At 41.4% G+C, this 25,660-nt stretch overlaps 1 protein-coding gene across 1 annotated transcript in view; it reads right to left on the bottom strand.

Annotated features, from left to right (window-relative positions):
- Positions 1–25,660, bottom strand: part of Ndufaf2 (NADH:ubiquinone oxidoreductase complex assembly factor 2) — a 103,957-nt gene that overhangs the window by 34,622 nt on the left and 43,675 nt on the right. The window contains exon 2 of the mRNA XM_051172376.1: positions 4,903–4,992. Coding sequence (XP_051028333.1) covers positions 4,903–4,992 — 90 coding nt within the window. The remainder of the gene's footprint in view (positions 1–4,902; positions 4,993–25,660) is intronic.

Below are 25,660 nucleotides of genomic sequence, written 5' to 3'. Positions count from 1 at the left end.
GTTTAAAGTTCATAATATCCCATTTATAAGCTTACGAATGTGACAGAGCCCAGATCCTGTGTGTTGAGTGCCCCCACGTCAGTCACAGTCACAGCACACTATTCTCTAAGGAAGGGCAGGGGCTTTCCTAGGCTTCATTTTAAATGATCAGTTGACGATCTTGGCTTTAAATGGATATATAAATGTAGCTGCTGCAGTAAGCTTGTGGATCTGTGACTCCTCGGCATCCAGGTACGGAAATATCTTGAGATGATGGCTGATGACACTACTGTCTTGTGTATCCAGTAAAGAGCACAGCCGGACGTGCTCCAGGGGGCCGCTCCTTCTGACAGGCAGACCCACTTCCTCAACTACCACAAGTCACCAAGACATGTCTTGGTGAGAGGCAGCAAAAGACCGAAAAGGGACTGGGAAAAGCAGTAATATTGAAGCATGATTTTTTTAAATCTCAAAACAATCCAAACAGAACCTCTATTCAATTATGAATCATAAAGTGATCTTTCTGCTGGTAAGGTGAATTCTGTATTGGTCTTCTCTGTAATGTCACTGCTGTTTAATGAGAATTAACCCAGGACGAGGACTGGAGAGCTAAAGCCTGAAGGTCCGAGCAGCCATTCACCAATGCTCATTTGCATTCTTATCCTGTGCATGAACCTCAATACACCTATTGGCATATACAAAGTCTATTGAGTATAACGGTGAGCAAGTTAAGGCTCCCATTAGCCATGTAGAGAGACTACACGAAGCAGGAGGAAGAATACTTTGTGAGGCATATTTTCTTTTAGTGTACACAGGCATCATGATCCTTCTAGAAACACTGTCAACCATCTATGGTATATTACATAGCCTACCACCAGGTTAGTAGGTGAACAAAATCAAAAGTATTAAGAAGTTAATAACTGTTTGCACAAAAATATATTAATTTGTAAAGATATCTTTACTTCACTTAAGAAAGAGACTATGATAAAGCCTCATAATTAGGAAGAAAGAAGAAAAAAGATCTTCACCAGTTCTAAGTATTGGCACTTAATTAAAATAAAATTTAAAAAAAAGGTACATTCCTCCCCCTCCCCCACAAGTATGAGAAATTCTTCAAAAGACATATTGAGAAAAGCGTTGTTTTCTGGTAATTGAACTTTCAGTACATCTTATGGATATATACGAATTATCTGGTGACCTTTAGGATTCAGGGTGGCTTCTCAAATATGCAGCAAAAACTTAAGCTTAATCCTAAATCTGCAAGGAACTGAATGCTGCCGACACCCATCCAGGTGGGAAGGCAGACCGTTGGCTGGCTGGCACCTTGATCACAGTCTCACAAGATTCTCATTAGGGAAGCCAGCTGGGCTGTGCCGCGCCTGTGCCCCCCACTCACAGAACTTCCGGGATAATAAATGCAGCTAGAGCCTGGGATACGTACACCCAGCAACAGGAAACAAACAAGGCAAGCTCGTCACTTCATTCTTTCCTGTATTGCTGTACTGTACTCCACTGACCAGAAACAGGACAATTTGTTTTCACTTACAACTTGGGTAAGTGAAGCTTCTACCGAGAATTTGGGACAAGTATTAAGGTAGACAGACATATGTCTTTACGTCTCTGAGTAAATGCCTAGGAGAGTTTCTAAGCCACGGGGCAGGTGCACAGTCACACTTATAAAGAACTGATAATCCATTTTCCAAAGCTGTTGTACTATTTAATATTCCAGCCAGCACTTTGTGAAAGGTTGAGGGAATTTACAATGGTGAAATATTAGTTCATTTTTTCATCTGTTCTTAAATTCTAACGTTTCTAAGAAGTAAACTGTCTTGATAACAACAACAACAACAACAACAAAGTTTATGTTGTTTAATCTCTCAATTTTATTCTTGTTAAAAAAGTTTCAGAAGTTCTAGGCTTATTGCATGTTTATATGTTAAGTCAGAATCAGCATATCAGGGGTTAAAAGCTAGGTGTGCAGAGGGGGTGTGTGAACACGCCGCTGGACACATCATGTTGACATCCAGGTGTTTTCCTCCACCACTTAACTCATTTTAAAATAACATTTACTTGCATTCGTGTCATAAAATTGTGTGCGTCAAGTATTTTGTGGATTAAATACCGAGCCTTGCACGTACCGGGCAAGGGATCCATCACTAAGCTGTATTCCCTAGTCCCCCTTTTTATTTTTATTTGGCACAGGTCTCCCTAAGTAGTCAGCCTGGCCAGGTCACTGGCTTCCTGACTAGACACCCCATGCGCTGGGGTCACAGGCGCACACCATCTCATCTGGCTCACTTTGTTACTCTGGTTACTAGGACGCTGGGACACTGGTTACTGGATTACTGGGATCTTTCTTCAGTACTTATGCAAATAAAACAAAAACAAAACAAAACAAAAACAACAAAACCCCAAACCTTCTCAGAAAGGTCCTTCTGAACACTAATTAAAGCTGTAAAATCTGTCTCAAAACCCAAAAACAAACAAACAAACAAAAAACTGTAAAATCTTTTGAAGCACTCCCTTGCCTGTTTCATTTCCTGTGGTCAGTAGCATATTACGTAGTTTAGTGCTTGATCTAATTTATCTTTCTCCCACTCCAGAATGTATACTTTCCTAGATAAATGAGCGAAAGCCAACTGTTTAATCCTTATTGTATGATGGCGGGCAACTGGTAGGTATGAGTGCTTTGATATTATCAAGAAAAATGTCAACTTTTATTTATCTGGATTAAAACCAGGTTCATTTGGTGATGATCTCAATTCCTTCAACGGCTCCCCTTCCCTGTACGTAGTGTCTTCTACATTTGTTCATAGTTTCGTGGCACCAAATATGTATTTTTTTATATTTAACTGATGTGTGCCACTATAAGTTTGTGTTTCAGTATTTGGTTGCTGCATATTTTTTAAAATTTGCCCATGGGGATAGTATGCTGAATTACTAGATCAGGACTGAGTCATAAAGAGCATTAAAACTTCATTCTAATTCCCTGAAAGTGTCAGAGGCTGAAAAATGAGCCATTACCTATTTGTTTATTTATAACTTAATTTATTTTATAAACATTTTAATTCCATTCTATATTGAGAAAATGACAAAATAGGCTCATAAGAAGGCAAAAGCAGTACTTACTCTAGATTTGCAAATGTAGACAGTATGGAAAATAAAGCTCAATTGCTCCTTCTAGAGTTGCCAACTTAGAGACCGCGTTACAGAAGAAGACAAGCTCTGGTACCTACTGGCACGGAGTTCTTCTTTCATGGTCCTAGTGTTCTCATGGTCAGTGAGCAGACACAGATAAGATGGTGTCACTGAAATGGTATTCACAAGCACAGGCTGCCATAGTGGAACGTCACGCTTATGGCAACACACACAAGTTGTTACGTTATGACCACAGAGAAGTGAGGGCTCTATATTTAGCTGCATAATCCCAGCAATTGATCTAAGCTTACTGGATCTTAGATGCCCTATAGATTAAACAAGAATAATTATAGTGTCTGTCTTACAGGATTGCCATTACGATCAAACATGGTGACGGCTATGGGGCAAGGCAAACCACAGGAAACACCTGACAAGTGTTAAGCAAAGTAGAAGACAGACAATGGTGTTTTAATCAAGTCTTTTATTTTTACTGTTTGCATGTGAGTGACTCTGTGTGTGCCTGCACCAGCATGTGTGTACTTAAACAGGCCAGGGAGGACACTGGGTATTCTATCACTCTCAAATAAATGCTTTACCTTCTTGAGATGGAAGGAGTCTCTCACTGAATCTGGGACTAGCTACTAGGCAGCAAATTCCAGCAACCCTTTTGTCTCCACTCCAGACAGCACTGGAGTCACAGGTGTGCGTGCTGCTCTACTTGGCTTTTATGTGGCGTCTCAGGTCCTCATCCTTGCGTATGCAAGCACTCTGAACCACTGAGCCATCTCTCCAGCCCTTGGTTAAGCTTCTTTTTTTAATTGTATATAGCAAATGCTAACTCAAGCTAGATTACGTGTTTTTGGTAAATTATTTGTTGAGCACTTCCTGTGTGCCAGGCACTATGCTGGAAACTGGAAAGAAAGGGGAGACATTCTGAAAAGTTTTTGGGTCCTCCCTGGAATTCGAGAAGTCATGCTGGGAACTGGAAAGCTGCTGCAGGCCTAGGGACACTCGGTCTCTCCACACTTCTCTCCATGCTGTTTTCAGTTTTCTTCTTGGTAGACTGCCCTTTACAGGAATGAACAGCTCTGGTTTTAGAATGAGAAGACTACGTAGGCTCTACCAAGGCCATATGTTAATGTTCCAGCAGGAAAGAAGGAGAAAGAGACAGTCTGCTATCTTTTATATGACAAATGCTGTTTCTGAGGCAGGGGCTCAGACTATAGGCCTGACTGGCCTCAAGGTTGAGGCAAGTCTCCCGTGTCAGCTCCCAAGTGCTAAGCTCACAGTCAAGAGCTGCTATGTGTAGTTTTTTAACCCAACTGCTGTCTTTACACAGGATCAATCATCTGCTCTTCTCTTTAAAGGAAGGCAGCTAAGAGGGTCCTTGTGAGTTAGATAAATACTCAAAACCAGCACCTGAGGTGAGTGTTCAACGACTTATAAAGAGAAAATGAAGATTCAAAATACGCTTTTTCCCCAAGCTCAGGAGTTAGTGAATGGTTGAGCAGGGGCGGGGCAAGGCATGAGTGTGCTGAGCAGGGACAGGGCAAGGCACAAGTATGCTCCTTGACTTGTCCATGGTAGGAACGTGTTCTGCTTGCCTCACTCTAACCCGGCTTGCCAGAACTTCACAACTTTTACAAATTTCAAATAAATGCAATGTTCCAGAAACCGAGCTGTAAAAAGTGTTTCCATGGAGAAGTAATTCTATGCACTCTTAGTAATTTCATACATCATAAATAGCTTGCCTTTCAGAACATTCTACTAGAGGTGGACACTTACCTTCCCACTCTGTTGGGATGTCTCCTGCTTCATAGTCTACTTCTTTTCTGTTTGCTGCCTCTACAATCCTCTTTTCTCGAATAGTCTGCCCTGTAAAATCGAATGAACATTTGACATGCACCTACACTACTGAAACTGTGACAAGTTAAATTTATTTATATTATATATATTAATATTTATAATATTACATTATATTTATTTATAATAAATAAATAAACTTTGCTTAGAGTTATAAGGTGGAAAAGGCGGTTTCTATACTACTACAGATTTTAAACACTTCCTAGCATTGTAGGCAAAATTAGTTTTCACAGAACAAATCTAAATTCTATTTATTAAGAGAGCAATCAATTAATCCTGCAGGACATTAATAACTAATAATAAAATAATAATGAAGTGTGTAACTCCTACAATTCAGTGTCTATATCACAGGTGTCTACGGCTGCTGTGACTGCCCAAGGGAGTTAATATCCACATCCCGTACTAAATAGCACACCACAGGCCCTTGCTGCCACTCTGTTCCCAGAGCATCCGGTGTTTGATCCTGGGGTCCTACCCCTCAGATTTGGATTCTGTGACTCATTTGGGTCTCTGCCTCAAGGGAATTTAAGGGCAAGGGACATAGATTTGTGAGTCTCAGATAAAGCACATAGGTGAGAGTCCAGGGTTAGAATTCTTTTTGCTCTATACTCTTTTCCTTAGCTGTGTCTATAGCGGAAGTGGATTGGTGGCAGTGTAGAAGTAGGAAAACAGAAAATAAAGAGAAATGTGGAGAAAAGCTCCAAGCAAATTCCCTTTTTGGACACAGGAGGCCATGAGTAAAAGCCTGGAACCAAAGTCAGCAACTCATTAAAAAGATCGCAGAGCACAATCAAGGAGGCATGCCTGTGGGGGCCGGAAGCCACAGTCGGTTGTCTGTCTCCACCGCTGCCCAGCACCCTTGTTTGTTTATCTGGTCTAGAGCCTGGCTGAGCAATGAACTGCACAGGTCTGCTTTCTTGGAACTAGAATTACATATGTGCTGCTATAACTGGGTTTTCCCTCGAGTGCTGGGGACCCGAACTCAGGCTCGCATGCTTATGTGCAGGCACTTTACTCACTAAGCCTCTGCCAGAGACCCCAAGATGCATACAGAGACAACAGGGTGCTACAAACTGTGCTTCTACACCACTCACTAAAACGTTGAGTCAGAATATGTCTTCAGGGCATCATCCTCTAACACTAAGATATAAGTATGTTCTTCTGGTAACGACAGCTAAAAAGGGGAAAACAATCATCTAAGATACGAAACAGAACACGTGTGGCCTATAAGATTACAAGTGTACCTCAGTAAGATTACCACAGGAGGACAGAGGGGCCTGGAACTCCCAGGGGCACCACGGAAGAATATGTGTGATGGTATGCTTGGGATGCAAAAGTTAGCCTTTTGTTACGATTGTTTTCCATCTATACATTTCATCCATGGTCTCAAATAATTTGAAAATACAAGTCACAGCTACTTGCATATGGATGGGAGAGTAATCAATGAACATCCTTTTTTTAAAAAATCTTGTCTGTATGTAAATGCAGTGTGTGTGTGTGTGAGAGAGAGAGAGAGAGAGAGAGAGAGAGAGAGAGAGAGAGAGAGAGAGAGAGGTGCACATGTGTGCGCCTACGTGTGACAGCAGAGGCCAGGAGGGTACTGGGTACCTTATTCCTTTAAGAGAAACTCTCTTCCTGAACCTGGAGCCTGTCAGGCTTTTTGGCTAGAGTAGAACCCCCATTTCTGCCCCTTTCAATGTTAGGGTTACAGGCATGTATGGGACAATGGATGGCTTATGATGCAGGTGCTGGGACCCAAACTACAGCAAGTACTGTTGATTGGCAGGCCATCACTTTAGCTCCATATGAGCTACTTTACTTCCTTGTAATTGTGGAATAAATCTTTGATTAGGAATAGGTGAGAGCAAAGATTTACTTAGAACATACTTATCTTCAGAAGTATAACATAAAACTATTAGTCTGGTGAATAAGTTCTTTATAATTAGATTTTTCCCTTCAAAAACTCCACTATTGTTATAAAACTCCACTCTCAGGAATATATCCCACTTGTGTAATGCTTATGAATTGGGAATGAAATTTATGTTTCTCATTAAGAATTTATGCACAAACCACACTGACTAATGTTCTCACAGTGTCTGTGAGCAGCTTCCAATAATAGCTCAATAAAACATTTATGTTTACATCCAACAAGTCCTAATATAACAGTAAAAAATAAAAATAGTATATTCAATGACCACTAAATGAAGCAATGCACAGTTGTTTTAGTTAATAGTAAACAACATTAGACTCAGTTGAAGAGGTCACAACAAAAGCTTGAATTCAGGGCTACTACAATGACTGAAGGGAATAGAGACAGCGGCATATTTTTCAAACATAAAAGGCTTTAAGGCTAGTTGTCACCCAGAACCTCTGTGGGCAACACAATGGTCTAGCTAGACAGGCCAGCAACATACGGAACACACAGGAGCCGACACAGCCAGGCTGGGTGTCTGTGGACATGGAGTGCACAGGAGCCGACACAGCCAGGCTGGGTGTCTATGGACACAGAGCGCACAGGAGCTGACATAGCCAGGCCGGGTGTCTGTGGACAAGAAGTGCACAGGAGCCAACACAGCCAGGCTGGGTGTCTGTGGACACGGAGTGCACAGGAGCCGACTCAGCCAGGCTGGGTGTCTGTGGACACGGAGTGCACAGGAGCCAACACAGCCAGGCCGGGTGTCTGTGGACACGGAGTGCACAGGAGCCGACTCAGCCAGGCCGGTGTCTGTGGACACGCAATGTCTGATTGATAGCAGCAGCATCTTGTATGCAGTGTACTTGCTCTTCATTTCACAGCATCCTGTTATGCACAATTATTGTATGGTAGGTCTAAAGAGGCCAGAGTCCTAATATGACCAGGTTTTAAAAAGAGAATATAAAATTAATATTTATGGTATGCTTACCACAAGCTAGTTACTGAATTAAGTTTTACCTTTTTAAAGTTAGCCTACAGAGTATTGGGTTTCATTATAAGGTTTTCCTACACATACATTATGTCATCATGCCTTTGACACCATGTGGAGTCTAGGTATCAGGCTAGGCCCTTACCGGCTGACCTATCTCAGTGGCCTTGTTCTATTTTTTGAGGCAGCATCTCCTGTATCCCAGGCTGGCTCAAAGTCACTGTGTAGCCAAGGATACCATTGAACTGGTGATCCTCCTGCTTCTGCCTCCTCGATACCAACTGGGCCATATCTAGCGCTTTGTTCTTACTCCTCTCCTCCCCAACTCTCCCTTTCCTTCCTGCTTCCCTCTGGCTGGTCCCCTACTTTCCCCAACATAGTTCCCACTTCTGCTTTCACGTTACTTATATTCTCCTGCCTCTCTCCTTCCCTGCTCAATTCTCTTTCCTTAGGATCTCTTCCTTCCCTCTCATGGTTACTTTTCTACTTTTATTATTTATACACACACACACACACACACACACACACACACACACGGGGGTATTTGTCTGGGTGTACCTTCTTTTGCTTAACACAACAAGAGATTGTTATATATTTTTTGCTGTGGATGCCGTTTCATCCACCTTTATAGCTGAACAAGCTTCCACTCTGTATATGTACCTCGTTTCCTTTGTCAGTTCGTGTAGAGATTGATAACTAGGCTGCTTCCATTTCTTGGCTACTCTTAACAGTGAGGCAGTAAGCACCAGTGTGTCTGTGGTGTGTTGATTTCTGGAGTACCAGGCTTTCAGGTAGTAGTACTATTTTTAGTTCTTTGACCAAATTCCCCTTGACCACAGCACTTCACACTCCCGTTAGCAGAGTCTAAGGTTTCCTCTTGCCCCACACATTGCCAACATTTCTGTCTCATGTTTTCCTGACGACAGCCATTCTGACTGGGGAAAGATGGACGAGGGAGAGTTTGAACTTCCTTTCCCTGTCAGTTAAGGATATTAAACACTTTTTAAAATATGTTGTGGTTCTTGTAGCTCTTCTTTGAGAGCTATCAGCTCAGATCAGTAACCTACTTATTGGTAGAATGATCTGTATTTAGGGACTAGTCTTTGCAATTCTTTATATATTCTCAGTATTAGTCCCCTACTGAGACCTGGGTGGCATTGACTTATTTCCCCACCTGCAAGCTGTCTCTCCAATCTCGTGCTTGTTTCCTTCACTGTGATAAAGCATTTACTTTTGTTTAATCCTATTGGCCAGTTCTTGGGATCGTCACTGCATTGTCTTTCCCCAGTCCTTGCCATGCCTATACCCTGAGGTGCTCTGCCCACACTGTCCTCTGGCAATCCTGCAGCTTCAACACTTACATTCAGGTCTTCACATTCTCCATTACTCCAGCTTATAAAGAAAGCAACCGAGGCTGACAAGAACCTAGTTCATTAACTCCAGGTGAATCACCAGCAAACAGGCTCCAGGAGGAAATGCACATCTTCTGGTGCCAGCCCATCAATATATCTAGGAATGTTCATCTGTAGACATGCATTTCTCAGCCAGCAAGAGGTAAGGGGTAAGCAAAAGAACTGCTATCTCCAAAACAATTGAGAAGGAAAACCAAGCATATCTTAAGAGTATGGAAAACATCCCTTAAGTCAGTTAAGAGTAATCTCAGTAATCATTCAAGATCCACTAACTGCTCAAAGTCTTGAAAATGCAGGCAACTGTTGGAAAATAAAAACCACCTCAAATCTCATCACCTAAAGTAGCCTATTACTAACACTTTATAATAGGCTTTATATAGACACACAGCCAGACACATTCACATACCTGTGCTGACAAGACCATATTCATATAGGAGTTTTCTGGCTCAGAAAATATGAAAATTCTCATGTCATTTTCCCTACTTCAATATCCAGTTTCTGGGGATGTTTTGACATTTTGATGAAAAGAAAACTCCCGTGTAAGTATGCTAACTTTCTCCTCTGTTGTATTTTAAATGTAAAGATAAATCACTTCCTTTCCAAATCTCTTTAAGAATTAGCAATCAAAGCTGAGTGGTGGTGGCGCACGCCTTTAATCTCAGCACTCAGGAGGCAGAGAGGCAGGTGGATCTCTGAGTTCCAGGACAGCTTGATATACACAGTGAGTCCAGGACAGCCAGGATTATAAGAGAAACCCTGTTTCGAAAAAGCAAAAGCAAAAGCAAAAAAAAAAAAAAAAAAAGCACTCAAATCCACAAGCCAAGTTCCAGACCCATGATTTTCGAACACTGTGCACAAGCCTCCTTTTCTAGATATGAGCAGATTCCCAACTCTCATCAGAGATGCCTCTCTTCACGGCAAACAGACACCGCCACCAAAAACCACAGCTGAAGACAATGCAGAAGACCGCACTCCGTGGTGGGGCCAGCTCTTCGGGACACATGCTCCTGTATCTATGGCGTGGGGAGCTCACAGAAGAAGGGTGGGAGATGCTAAAGCCTGTGACATCGGCGTCTGTAGTACTCTTCTACAGCTCTGACAAACACCACGACATAGGCAAGCACCTGTTCCCACAAGGCCACATCTGCTAATCCTCCCAAACAAGTCTACTAACTGGGAAGCAAGCAAGCATTTAAACATGTGAGTCTATGGGAGCCGTTCTCAAGCTACCACAACTGGGAAGTCTGCTGTGAAGCAGCCTGTCCTAGAAATGGCTGCGTGAGCAAGACTGGAACAATAGTGGCAGCCATGGACACGCTCATGTAGAAGTGGACAACTTTTCACAGGGTCCTGTCTGGAGACAAAGCACTGCAGGCACCTAATGACTACAGGGAGAAGAACTAGCCTCTCCCAGAGGTGAGCCCCCTTATTGGTTGTCAATGCAGAGTGGTCAGCCTTGAATCCATATGCACACAAACAACAAACACAGACTCAGCAGGTTGTGTTTATGGATAGTTGTGCAGACACACACACACACACACACACACACACACACACACACACAGAGGCTATCAATTTTAGAGTGGAGAAACAAGGGACAAGTTCATGGGAGAGTAGCTGGGAGTGCTTAAGGGAGGAAAGGGAGGTGGAAACTGATGGAATTCTATTTCAATTAAAAACATTTAAAAACAGAACACCAATAAAATGAGGTAAAATAATACTAAAGGAAAGTTTATGTTAACTAAAGAACATGTATTGGGTATGCTATGGAAACTAAGTTGTACAAATTGAGGCATAATTTTAAGACCTGAGGAAGAAGAGATACAGAGCAATAATACATTTAGCATGTATATCACCAAAGGAATCCACTCTTCCATGAACAAAAATATATCACAGGAAAATATGTTCTGCCCCCTACACACACAAACACACACACACCCAAAGCCCATCATCTTTTTTTATTTCTGACTCAAAAGAGGAAGCAATACTAGAGTCAGTAAAGTGTTTTGAAGAATTCCATGAAATTATCAGGCATATATCAACCATGGTGTGTGTGTGTGTGTGTGTGACATTGAAACAACAAGCCTCACCTCACTGACAGAGGCTGAAAGTCCAGAGACCCTTTATTGTGAGGTCAAGTTTCTAATAAAAGAGTAACCAGAATATGTTTTGTTGAAAATACTGGTGTTTTTTGTTATCTTACGCATCCTTTTCAGGATAGAGACTTTATTGTTATTCGCATATATTTTCCCAAAGAATTTCAGGGTCTTGCATTTGCTAGGCAAGTGCGCTACACTGAGCTACAGTCTCAATCCCATTAATTCTTATCAGAAATAACCTTTAAAATTTTATTTATTTATTTATTTTTGCTGATTTTGTAATATACATAAGGTGTGCTAATCATATATACTTCCCACTTCGCTTCTTCATTCACTTCTACTCCAGGCTACTTCTTCCTTTCCCTCAACAAGCACCCCGCCCTCCCCGCACACACACCACTTTCATGCCTTTTGTGTTGGCTCATGTGTGACTCGTGTTAGTTAAGGTGGCTGGCATGAGTGCGGGTTGGGGGTTATTTACTGAAGCACAGGCAGCTTGATAGTAGCTACAGCATTAAAGAAAATTACTTGGCCTTCCCCAGCAACTATAAATTGCCAGCGGCTCCTCAGTGAGGGGCGGGGACTTAGGGGTCCCTCCCAGCTCATGATGGAATGTAGAAGGGCCCAGTCTTACGCAGGTCTTGGGCAGGCAACTACAGCTGCTCTGGGTCATGAGTTCAACAGCCATTCATGTCCAGAAGCCACGGTTTCTCACCGCTCCTACCCATCCAGATATGTATATAGTTGTGCTGTATTTGGGGACTAATGACAAGGAAAATGTATATATGTTTAATACAGATGGCTTCATTTAAAAGCCGTGTTTTCATATGAGCATTACAATTCACACGGTGGCATATTACACATGTGACTTCCAGGATACTCCCCTGTGTATTCATGAGACTTATGAGGCTCAGCCATTTAAGTCATTTTCAGTACTTTGCAACTGCAGCTAATGCTGTAATGAATACTCATGTGCATATGTATTATTAAAACAGTCATTCTTAAATATGTAGAGAGCTCCTATGAGTCATTAAGAAAAGGCCAGCAGTAAACAGAAAAATATCCCAAGGACACGAACAGATAATCCAGAGAAAAGAAAGACAAAGGCACATGGGATGAAATGCCAAGTGCTTGCCTACATAAAAATGGCAACTTAGTGCTCACTGTAGGAGCTAAACTAGGCAACTTTTACAGGCAACAGTTTGGAAATAGTTGTCAAAGTTACAAATGCAGGTTCACCTTGACCAGCAAGTCTGGGCATTTTATCCAAATAGTCTCACTGATTTGAAAAGACACGTAGTTATTCATTGTAACACTGTATATAATGGCAACAGGTTAGGAACTCCTTATATATTCCCCACTAAAAACTAAGGAAGGATTATGCTGCACCCATTCAGGTCTATTTTAAAGTAACAACACTGAAATAAAAGCTATGAAAGTAAAAAAAAAAAAAATGTCAAGTTGGAAAACAAAATGGTGATGGCTCTTTTTCTAGTGGTGTGTAGGAAGTTCTAGGGCAGATCACTTAAAGGAGAAAAAGCAGCAAGCACAGCAGTCTGGTCCATCTGCCACCATTTGTGTCATCTGTCCACCCCCTCCAATCTTCCTACATCCCTTCTCATACAGCTAAAAGTTACCCTGAAAGACTTTCAGAAACATCACTGGTTTACCACCAGAGCCAGGAGTAGAGGGGAGACTTCCATACTTGTGCTTGCACTAATACACACACACACACACACACACACACACACACACCCGTTTCACTCATATGCAGAGTCTATGAGTGAATGTTTTGATTTGTTTCTCAAGACAGGGTTTCTGTATGTAGGCCTGGCTGGCCTGGCTTTTTAGAGCAGGCTGGCCTTGAACTCACGGAGATCCGCCTGCTTCTGCCTCCCAATTGCTGGGATCAAAGGTATGTGCCACCATGCCAGGCCTAAATCTAGATTTTAAAGTAAAAGACATGAACATCTGGAAAGACGAAAGGGACTGTGGGAAGCAGAGAGTAGAAGGAATGGCTGCAGTTCAAGTGTATCACCCAAATGTATCACTCTGCCACAATGTAGCAACCATTGCTTTCTACAATGAATCTATGCTGACTAATTGCCATCTGGGTTAGCAACAGATCCTGTTTCTTGCAATGTTAGTCACTGTGTAGGTCAACAAAACTGGCAGATGCTTGTGACAAGAGATACCAATGGCCCCAAAGAATGAGAGACAGACTCTGGCATCTCTCCCAGGACCACCACTCTTTATTCGCCCTCACTGACCAGGGCAGACATTGGAGTAACCTTAATCTCTACGTTTCAGAGTGTCAGAACTCCTGAGATACTTCTGTGATGAAGACCAGGAACAGAAGAGATTTGGAGAGGAACTGGGGGGTTATTTCATCTCACAGGGCACAGTCCATCATGAGAGAAAGTCAGGGTGGGAGCTCAAGGCAGAAAGAAACCAGCAAGCAGGAAGTGAAGCGGAGGCCGTGGAGGCCACGGAGGCCACGGAGGCACACTGTTACTGGCTTGCTCGTGTAGCTTGCTCAGTCTACTTCCTGATCCAACCCAGAAGCATTTGCCAAGAGCAGCACCACCAGCAGTGGCCTGGGCCCTCTTACATCAATCATTAACCAAGAAAACACTCCACAGACTTGCTTATGTCAATGTGAGGCATTTTCTCAGTTGAGCTTGTCTTTTCCCAGCTGACACTAGTTTGTGCTAAATTGTACAACAACAAAAGTTATCCCACGCATTTCTCTTTCTTAGTATAGAGTTAAGCGCCAGCTACCTTGGACTACAGTGTTAGATGTTGGCTCGGGATGGGTGTGGGGAAGAAAGATAGCATGAGAGAGAAGCGTGGTGAGGGTTTCACCTGTTCACTTTCTGTCCAGTATTCCTTGGCCCGGCAGCAGCACGAGAGCTTGAGTGGCAGCTGCAGGCAAGGTTTGGTTTCAAAGAGAGATTGGGCTGAGGGTGTTGACATGTCTGAGGTAGCTGTCTCCTGTAAATAGGCAAGCTCCAGGCTTTTGATGACTGATAGGAGCTCTTGGCTTAGAGAAGTGGTTATGCAGTAGGTAGGATAGCCAGGATAAGATCTTTACATTCTTGCTGGCTTTTGGCCTTTTATCACAGGGGCAGCAAGCACTGCAGCCAGCCGATAATTTTAACTATAAAAGATTGAATTCTGCATATAAAAGGAGGCTTAGAAACATCAATGTATAATGTATGAAAGTAAAACCTCCTGAAAAGTCAAGAACCTCAACTACAGATATTAGAATTGAACTTTTAAATTCTGATATTCTCAAACATTATATGTAAAACGAATCTCAATGATAAGAGCCCAAATAGGAACTGTTGGGCTGAAAACCATTTAACATATGAGTTAGAGGAGAATTTGACTAAAGTTACTCAGATGAAGCATCTATTTATTAGGAGACAGCCATGGACCAGGAAAAGCTTAACTGTCTTGCATATATTATGTCTCATCTTTAAAATAACCTTTTACAGATGAGAAAAAGAGGCCTACTGATTAATTCATCCCGAGACACAATCAGTAGAGAAAGACAGCAGGCATTTTAATGAAAACACTTTATATCCCTATTATTTACCTTATACCCCTATAGCAGCTTTCCCTCTCTTCTCCTCCCAGCCTCTCCCTCTGCCCTTCCCTCACCCTTCCTCTTTTCTTCAGAAAAAGGGAGGCCTCCCATGAATATCAATCAACGTTGGCATATCAAGTTGCAATAAGATTAGGTACATCTTCTATTGAAGCAAGACAAGGCAGCCCAGTTAGGGGAAGGGACCCAAAGATAGGTAACAGAGTTAGAGAGTTAGGGGAAAGAGACCCAAAGGTAGGCAACAGAGTCACAGAGTCAGGGGAAAGGGACCCAAAGACAGGCCACAGAGTCAGAGAGTTAGGGGAAGGGACCCCAAAGGCAGGCAACAGAGTCAGAGAGTTAGGGGAAGGGACCCCAAAGACAGGCAACAGAGTCAGAGAGTTAGGGGAAGGGACCCAAAGACAGGCAACAGAGTCAGAGAGTTAGGGGAAAGGGACCCCAAAGACAGGCAACAGAGTCAGAGAGTTAGGGGAAGGGACCCAAAGACAGGCAACAGAGTCAGAGAGTTAGGGGAAGGGACCCAAAGACAGGCAACAGAGTCAGAGAGTTAGGGGAAGGGACCCAAAGGCAGGCAACAGAGTCAGAGAGTTAGGGGAAGGGACCCAAAGACAGGCAACAGAGTCAGAGAGTTAGGGGAAGGGACCCAAAGACAGGCAACAGAGTCAGAGAGTTAGGGGAAGGGACCCAAAGGCAGGCAACAGAGTCAGAGAGTTAGGGGAAGGGGCCCAAAGGCAGGCAACAGAGTCAGAGAGTTAGGGGAAGGGACCCAAAGACAGGCAACAGAGTCAGAGAGTTAGGGGAAGGGACCCAAAGACAGGCAACAGAGTCAGAGAGTTAGGGGAAGGGACCCAAAGACAGGCAACAGAGTCAGAGACAGCCCTTGCTCCTGCTTTAGGAGTCTCACCCAGGGACCCAGCTGCACAACTGTTACATAAGGGAAGCATTTTTCTTATTTCTAAGCATAAGTATTTCTATTTAAGATTTTTAAATTAGTATTTACAAATTTGGATGTAGAATCAAACATCCAGTTAAATGACAAAATTGCAAATATGCAGTTAAAAGCTACTATTTATTAACAGCTATCCTAAGCTATTGTTTTCTTATAATGAGTGTATGAAGCATTACTGCTTGAAAACCTGGTGGTTCTGTAACTTGACATACTCTACACATATTTATGTAATCTTGGAAGACTACCCTCACCAGTCTCAGCAGATAAGGTATACTTAGAAGCAATTAAAGCAGCCATACAGATAAGTGTGCTGAAGTTTTAAGCCCACCAGTGAGGTCAGTGGAGTAGGTGAAACTGTATCAGGTCTCCATAACTGTGGATCCTCACAAGAAATCTCAGGTCATTTCATGGCAGGAAACAAGTCAGAGTTATACCACAGTGCTTGGCTATTCTGAAATGCCTGGTATAATATGGTTTAACCTCTTGGGCTGCAAAAAGCTAAAGGGCCCAAGACTGTATATAGAAAGAGACAAAGTCTCAAGCAATGTTTGCTGTATTGGCAAAATGCTTTGTGGCCAGTATTATTTTCTTGACTGAAAATGGATGAGTTTTTTCTTGCATTCATTAATATTTTTTAAAGCAGTAAGTAAAATATGTAATGAAATATATATCTGAAACCATATATGAAGACTATCACAATTTAAAAAAATATATTCGTTTACAGCAAATTTCCTACAAAACCTTTGTTTTCTGCTGATTAAATTTTCCAAAGAATTCAAAGTTCTAAAAATAGTTGGTAATGCAGGACAGTCCTAGAGCACTTGCCTAGAATATGTGAGGCCCATTCCAACCTCAGTGCTTACACAGACACACAAACAGACACAAACACACACTAGCTTTAAAGCTCTGAAAACGTCTTTCATGCAGCAAAAACAGTGAGTAGTCTAAATCATTCATTTATGACGACTTACAGTAAAATACTAAACAGAGTTTATGGTAGACTCCCAAATCCAGCATATACATCTTAGAAATGGCAGGGATCTCTCTTCATTTACTTCTTTCACATTACTATGCAAAACAGATGTTTAATGGTGTGCTTTTCAAAACCATTTAATTTTTTTTTCTATGCTGCAAGGGATTTCTGAAAAGGGACATGGGTCTCCATTAAAAAGGAAAAATACAAACGATAAAGTCATGACAATTCACTTTGAAGAACAGAAGATCTAAGTTTTGCTTGAGGTCAAAGAGTTGAAAGCATTTTGTTCACTTAACATATTCTATACTTCTTTGTTAAGCAATATATAGTTTATTTATAATGGAAAATTTGAACAGAATACCACAAGAAACAAAAATAGGCAAGTCTGGAATAAATGCATGCGAATTATGAGTCCATGGATGTTATACAAAAGCAAGGAAGACGAGAATGCATAACTTTTAAGCCAAATTAAATAGATATGACGTATCATAAGGAATTTACATTTTAATCCTCCCCCAAAGCCCTGGATGCCTCAAATTTGCTCTCTGGATCAGTCTACAGTACAGGGACCAAAAGTGCGTGCCACCCAAACACCTTAGTTATGCCCAACAGCTCCTCTCAACACGAGGGCTACCATGCCTGGTACTGGGAACTAGCTGACTACACCATGCCAGTGAGGTCATGGCCATTGGAGGAGCGCCTACAACCACTAACTCACTAGCTCAGCATAATCCCCAGCAACAATCTAGAAACATTTATCCTTATATCCACAGAGACGTGTAGTCTCTTCTCCTCACCAAAGGGACATCTCTTTACAACAGATGGAGACACCTACAGAAACCCACAATCAATCAGTGTGCACACTGGAGCCCAGTCCTGACGGGCAGGCACCTTTACAGATTACAAGTGTTCTGTATGCTCAGGGAACACTGCAGAAGAGGGAGAGGAAAGACTGTGAGACCCAGAGGATTGGTCACTTTTCGTTAAGATGGCGTCTCCTAGTAACATTGCCCAAACGTGAGCTTAACAAACATGGCACACTGGATGGGAGAAAAACCCATGAGGCCTCAATCCTACACAAAGAATGACGGACAACTGAGGAAAGGTGGAAGTGAGAGAGGCGGTCCTCCCCAGGGAAGGACACCAGTTGGTTATCTATTGCCAAACAGCCAGTCTTGAAAATATGCATACAAGTAATATTGCAATAGGTTACATTAGGAATATATATATGTCTATACAATTACATACATGCATATAATAACAACTGATGAAAAAAGGGCCTGAGTTTGGGGTGAGTGGGGGGGGGGTGTACGGGAGGCTTTGGAAAGCGGAAAGGGAAGGGAGAAATGTGATTAAAATAGACTCAAAAATCAAACAAACAAACTGTGTATTACCATTCCCAGTAAAAAGACTTTAAAATAAGAGGAAATGGGATGGAAAAGCTTTGTTCTAGAACAAAACTTGCTAGTTAAAGGAAACAAATTGCAATCTCATACCCCATTTCAAAATTCAGCAAACATAGTGAAGTACAAATCAGTATAATTAAGTATTTGCTTATCATGTTGAATACCAAACTTGAACACTTGGGACTGCTGATAGAGTAGGAAAATGAGAAATGGAAGGAATTAATAAAAATAGTAGCAAATATGACTAGCTTTGGACAGATATAAAGTTACTACACTTGTAGAGTTTATAGTAAAAAAAGAAACAAGAACTGATTAAAGAAAGAAGCATCCTTTTGCTGTAGATGGGAATGAACACAAAGACCCTCAACGGGACAATGTGAAGAGAGTGAGAGACTTTGAAACATTTAGTCCTAAAAGTGATGTCTCCACCCAACCCCTCCCCTCAGGTCCCAGGGAACCAGGGGGAGAAGAGGCAGAAATGTTGTATGAGCCAGAGGAGATGAATGTTACCAAGGAAACACTGTCTTCCAGACACAAGACTAACGCACACGTGAACTCACAGAGACACTGGCAGCACGCAGCCGGCCAGCCCAGGCTCAAGCCAGATGGAACCAGCACTGAGAGAGATGGTGGACACGAATTCCAGAGCCCCCACCTGTAACCGTGAGGCTGTCTCCAGTCCACACTGACTTGCAAAGGAGAAGTGAGCCCAGCAGTCCAGCAGTGGGGCCACCTCAGGTTGAACTTGATGGTATTTTTGAAGACTGTCTCGGTTTGCTGTCTTATGACTCTTTTGCTTGTGTATTATGAATTCTTATTTTGTCTTTATAGGGTGTGTGTGTGTGTCTTGTGCTTTTTCATTTTTAATTCTGATTTGTTTTGTTTGCCTGTTTGTTTTCTAAAGAGAGAGAAAGAAGGGCATGGAGTTAAGTGCTTGGGAAAATTGAGAGGATCTGGGAGGAGTTGAGGGAAGAAAAACAGTGATCAGACTATATTATATGAAAAAAATTTCAATAAAAGAGTAGCAATTACTAGAGTGTAGAGAATGTTAAAGTTACTACAGCTCAACCCAAACTTTGCTCTGGATTTAAAATGTAGTAAATATAGTTGTTACTTCTAGACTCAAAACATTTTTTAAAAAATTGATTTCTAGACTCAAAAATGCTCACAGCAGTCAAGGATTTGGTCGTTTATCACAGGCCATAAAACAGCCAATGGCTGCATTACTGGCTGCTGTTCCTAGTTCACAGGATAGATGATCGGCTTTAAATATAAATAGTTTAATGACAATGGAGTATATTTACTGGTGCATTCATCTTAATTTTTAAAAATTATATTTATCAATCCATGAAATTACTAATACCCTTCATTAATCTATTTAATGTAGCTAAACGCCAAGCAGTATTTATCATTAGCAAATGGAAATCAATTCTGACGTAAGAAAGAGCACATAATCGTCTAATGGAATAGGATAGTCATCTACTGAACAGGACCAGGCAAGGCTGCACAGTGGGGTCCTCTCTCAAAAGCAAACAAAATCAAAAGCTGGAAACCAACAAGAAGATAAAACTGCAAGAGGAAGAGCTGCTGCACCTGAGAAGGGATCTCAGAAATGGGGTGCATGGTGTGTGAAAGTGGAAACCACGCCTTCTTCGCCTGTGCACTGCTCGGATGCACAGTGGGTGGATTACCAGAACAAAAAATGAAGGATGGACTAACATGCTCTTTCTATTCGGTAGTAAAGAAGGCACTTTACCCACTTCTCTGTTAGACTGTGAGGGCCAAGGGGACGGTCCAGCTGAGTCAGCAACACATGGATGGGGATATGTTAATGTGGGTTATTAATCACCACTACCTGACTGGTCTGGAGATGAGCAGGACTGTTTATAGAGTGTACATTACACGTACTGTTCTGTTAGGTGTTATTTTTCTACTTTAACTCTCACAACAATCTTCATGTTTATAATTGAGAAAATTATGCTTAAAAAAAACCCCTGTTCATCATTAAGGAATAGTTTGGAGTTATATCGGATTTTCAAATGGGTCTGAGAATGTATTCTAGTATAGCCTTTCCTATGTTACAAAAATGTCCATATAATTGGGTTCGCATTGTGTCCCTCTTTTCCTGTCTCTTTTCTCAACTCATTAAAACAACAACAACAACAACAACCCAACTTTGCACACTTATCCCTAACCCTCCCTTTGCTTTGCACTATTCTGTAACAATAGCACTGACTGTTGGATGACAGAGAAACTATAAAAATTTTCAATTTTAGCACCTAGTTCCTTAGTCTTCAGAAAAATGACTACCTAACTTTAGCTCTCTTTTTGTTCAGCTTCTTATTATTATAGCTGAGTCAAGCCCACTTGGAAAAACATTTATCGTATATATTCTTTATTTTCCTTAAAAACCATAAAGAGTTATTGCATCTCTCTTGGTTTCACTGCTAATCAATGTTTTTATTAATAAGCAATAATTCAGATAAATTATAGTTAAATGAGATCTATGAATTATTCTGAAAACTGAACTACAATTTATAACGCAATTCCTATGGAAAATGTGTTGAATTTATATACGCTGCTTACATAGAATTTTTTAGAATTCAACTAATTTGTAGGTTAGGAATTTGTCATATTATTAAAGATTATAGAAGCATTAAGTCTTCCAGAGTGAAACCCAAAGCAAAAAGGAAGAAAATGCTGGCCCAGCAATACTGAATACATTTCAGCGCTTGCCTCTGTTGTGGAGCTCTGATCGCGCCCTTCACACAGGCCACACCAGGATCTGTGGACACATGTGTGAGATCCGCTGTCATTTTACATGGACTCCTGAGAGCTGTATCAGTAACCAGAAGTCACCTCCCACTACCTTAACTCTTACCTCTCTGACCAAAACCATCTATACGTACAACTGATCACTGAGGCCAGGATGCACTTTTGTTTAGAGTGCGTTACTTAGATGCCCTTTACACTCCTGTTACACAGAGTTCTGTGTCGTCTCTACATACTGACCTGACCAGCCTATCTTCTTTACTATTATGTCACTTTGTCCTGGTTTATCTATAAAATAGAGCTAATAAAAAAATAATAGCAAGGTTCTACTACAGTGCCAAGAATAACGCCCAGTGCTTGGTAAATATTACCCGTGCTAGCTTTGTTCTGCTTTTTGTGTCAGTGCTTGCCATGGGATGGGAGAGTGAATACAGGACCCTCCTGGAACAGATTTGGACTGTGTAGAATAAGATCACAGTTAAGACCCAGCAGTTGCATTGCTGAAGGGAAGAAGTGGGCCACAAGTCTGATGCTACCAAAGGTGGGAGCAGCCTCAGCAGCTTTTAGTGCAGGCACATTTTTGCCAGGAAACTGCTAATGACTTTAGGATCACGACACTGGGGGGTGGGGCAGAGACTTGGAGAAGCTGGAGGCAGATGTGATCAGGGCTGTGCACTTGGGGTGCAGTACTACCTTCAAGACCCAGTTCCTCAAGCAGGAGCACCATGAGGAGGGGGCAGACCGCACAGGAGGCAGCGCTTAGCGGCAGTGGGTTCTTCAGGGCTTAGCTGTGAGGGCTACAGTAGACGCACAGCTGCTTCCTGCCCTCTCACTTCCTCAGTATCAGACCAAAGCTGGACTGAAGAGTCCATCAAGCACTCCACACACTCTGTATACCTCCTGCCCAGAGGTTTAAAAGCAATGACGCCAACCAAGCATTGGCTGAAGTCTGAGAGGCTCTGCTCCAAAATAAACCTTCCACCATCAGGTATTTTGTTATAGCAAGAGAAAGCTAACAGACGTGGCTCGTAAATATTTTCTTCCCTCTGGCAGTTCTATTGTCGCTCAGATGCCTGCCGAACTTCCTCAACAGCAGCCTTCTAACTTGATCTAATATCATCTTTGTGTTTTCCTTTCTGTACACTATGCTTTCAATGTCATGTTCAATACATGACATTGTATTGTTAAGGCCACAGGCTTTCCTCCTCGTCTTAGTCTAGGATTTTTATGGTTTCTGGTCTAACATGAAAGTCTTTAACAGGGTTAATTTTTCGAATGGCTACCATACCGTTTACAACCATACACCACATGAGGACACTTGAGCCGACAACAAGCCATAGACGGTGGCTATGCCACAGCTATTACAGATGACTTATAGCGCGCACTCACACTCTAGTCCGAAACTGTAGTAGGGAGTAAAAATTAACCACTCACATCACAGCATAACCATACACCCTAATCGAAATGTATCACACATTCCAATATGTGTAAGGAAGCTGGGCAAGGATTATGGCAGACTTTTTGATGTTTATATGAAATAGTTCCATTTTATGCTATTTTTTCTAATTACAGTAAGTAACACATTAGGTTTAGTATAAAAGTGAGTCTGCTATTCAAAATACAAACACAAGTAACAGTTATTTGAAGAAATTATCATCTAAAATCAGAGTTGTAAAAATCTGCAGATATAAACTGTTGAAGTCCACAAAAATGATCATATTAAAGTGGTTAGAATTCAGGAAAAGATGAATCACTGCACATCCTACATCCGTGCCTAACGGCCTGCACTGAGGATGATAACCTAATGAGCCAACCTCAGTTAGCAGGAGCCCATCGGTGACTTGGCCGTGAGAGAGGCATCTGTAAAGCTTATAGCTCAGTTCATCTGCTTTGGTAGGGAGCTAGTGAGTGGGAGCCAGCAACAGACACTAGGAAAACAGAGTTGGGCAACTAGCGATGCTTATAAGAAGGCCCCGTGTTTAAGGCTGGCAAGGCTTATAGATGAGGGATAGTTCAAATTTCACAGAGTGTAGAAAGATGGGTTGAATGGAGAAAAGCTCATGAAATTAAACATGACTTCTCTGCTGCTTCATGAACTGCATCTGCTTACCCGTGGCGGAGCAGCAGGGCCAACTGTCACAATTGTAAATAGTCGGGCAAGGTTAATACAATTATAAAATCTAATAAAATTGCAAAAATATTCACCAGGGCTAATTACACCAAGCTTCTGCATTGGTGTAGATTTTAGAAAGTACACTAATATAATTGACAACAACCAGAGGGAAGCAAGCACTATGATATGTAATTAAGACCTACATCTACATAGAAGAACCACAAACCTAATTTACAGATTGGAAGGCTGTGGAAGGAGAGTAGACACACCATGATTCAAAGACACAAGACACAGAATCCTTTAACAAAATCAAGGAAGTGTTGCGATGCTATCATTGTACGTCCTCAGGAAGCTCTGACTCCTCCCTGAAACTTTTTGTGCCAGTGCAACAATACCTACCAAGATTACGTCTCTGTAACAGAAGCCTTATGCATTTTTAATCCACATTAACCTCAAGTAAAATCATTGAATATAGTATCTTTTAGAGCAGCTTAAGCGTAGAGTGACACTGGGCAGAAGGGACATCAGAGAGGCATTCCCATTTACGTGTGTCTCATCCCAGAGCACCGAGTTTGCCCAAAGCATGACTGGTACATCGTCTTCACGAGCATGGAAGCTTTGCGTGTGGTGGTGTACGTGCATCCTATGGGCTTGGAGAAGCTTATGATTACTCATTATACTGAGAGAGAAAGCTTCATCCAGAGTCTTCCATGTTCCTAGTCATCCTTCCTCTGTCCATATGAGCTAGTAACCAGCCGTCATTTCATTATTTTCCTAATTTTGCCTTTCCTAAAATGTCATAAGGGAGGCACAGAGGATGCTTTTTCATTTAGTAGTATGTCTTACAGGTTTTTTTTTTTCTCATATTTTTCATAGTTTGATAGTTCATTTCTTTTTGGCACTGAATAACACTCCATTGTCTTAAACATTCATCAATATACTATATATATACATATATATAAAATATATGATACGTATATATTATATATATAAATACCATTATCTGTCAACCTCGCTTTACTTTTGACTAATCTAGTCACATGATTCAAACACATGGCATATGGTGATACAGGAAGGAAAGCCTTTCTGCACGCAGCCCTGTGTGCTGAGTTCCATCTCCGCACACACACAGCCGGCAACACTATTCTGTGAGTTGATCCTTCCACAGATCACTGTTACACACACAAAATCAGTAAGAATTTGCTTATATCTCATACACACACACACACACACACACACACACACACACACACACACACACACATATATGTGCACACACACAATTACTGCTTGCTTGGATGTTCTCAATAGTAGTTTTGAGTCCAAATACACAAATATGGTTCTCTAAAAGCCTCCAGTCCATCAGGGACAAGTCTACTTGATCCTGGCTGGACAATATTGTCCACCATTCACCCACTTCCCATGTTAATCATACATGGTTTACCATGGCTTCCTATAGATTTTTAGCTTGTTATAGATGTAAAATCCTTATTGAAAAGCAAAAAGAAAATAATTAAGTGGTCTTTAAAATCTTCCCTGTCTTCTAGGAAGCTCAGTGAATATATGTCTGGAAACAAATATGTTAGCAGGTGAAGACAATGTGACTTTTCTCCATACTGGAAGATAATTTTAGTGTCTGCTCATGGATATATAAAGACTCACACCTACAAGCAATGCTCATTCACTTCCTTGGATAAAATAAATTTGCTTATAATTCATAGGTCACTGCGTCCTGTAACTGAGAGAATCACATACTCAAGTCTGCCAAGTTTCAAATCTGTCACTGTTTTGCTGCAGCGTTGGTCTAAAAAAATGAGTTAAACAATAGCTCTGCCCTGAGTCTTCCCAAGATAAGGGAAGAATTTAATGAACACTGGGAACCTTTGAGTATTAAAATTCATGAAAACAGTTAGACAGGAAAAAGCACCCACAACCATGCCAAGAAGCTATCTGTACCTCTACTAGTAAAACTTCTACTCTTGTGTAAGAAATATCCAAAGCAACACTTTAAAACTACTTCAGAGCAAAGAGGAAAAATAAAGCAGAGGCTGTTTATACTGAAATCATTAATTGATCATTTTTCACGTCAAGAAGTTAGTATATTACCAATTCTTTAAAGAATTTAAATCTTTATATATTCACTTAACTGCAACTTCTCTTTAAATTACATTTTTTTACTTTTTTTTTTTACTAAACTTTAAACTACATCTTTAACTTTTTACTAAAATGTTAATTTTTCTAAGTGATCTATGCTTCAGACAGAATTCTGATAGTTAAGAAGTTATTTTCAGCTGTACTCTATTGTACTAGAGCAAAATTATTGAACACTCAATATTCCCTGAAGAATTCAGATTGAAAGCCCATTAGAGACTTCAGTTGCCTCTCTAAAGCATACTGGATCTTACCTGTCATCTAGAAGAGACATAAAAGTGATAACAAC

This window comes from Acomys russatus, chromosome 30 (assembly GCF_903995435.1).
Source record: "Acomys russatus chromosome 30, mAcoRus1.1, whole genome shotgun sequence".
Classification (NCBI taxonomy): Eukaryota; Metazoa; Chordata; class Mammalia; order Rodentia; family Muridae; genus Acomys; species Acomys russatus.
The sequence above is the reverse complement of the archived record's forward strand: the minus strand, read 5'-3'. Positions and strand labels throughout refer to the sequence as shown.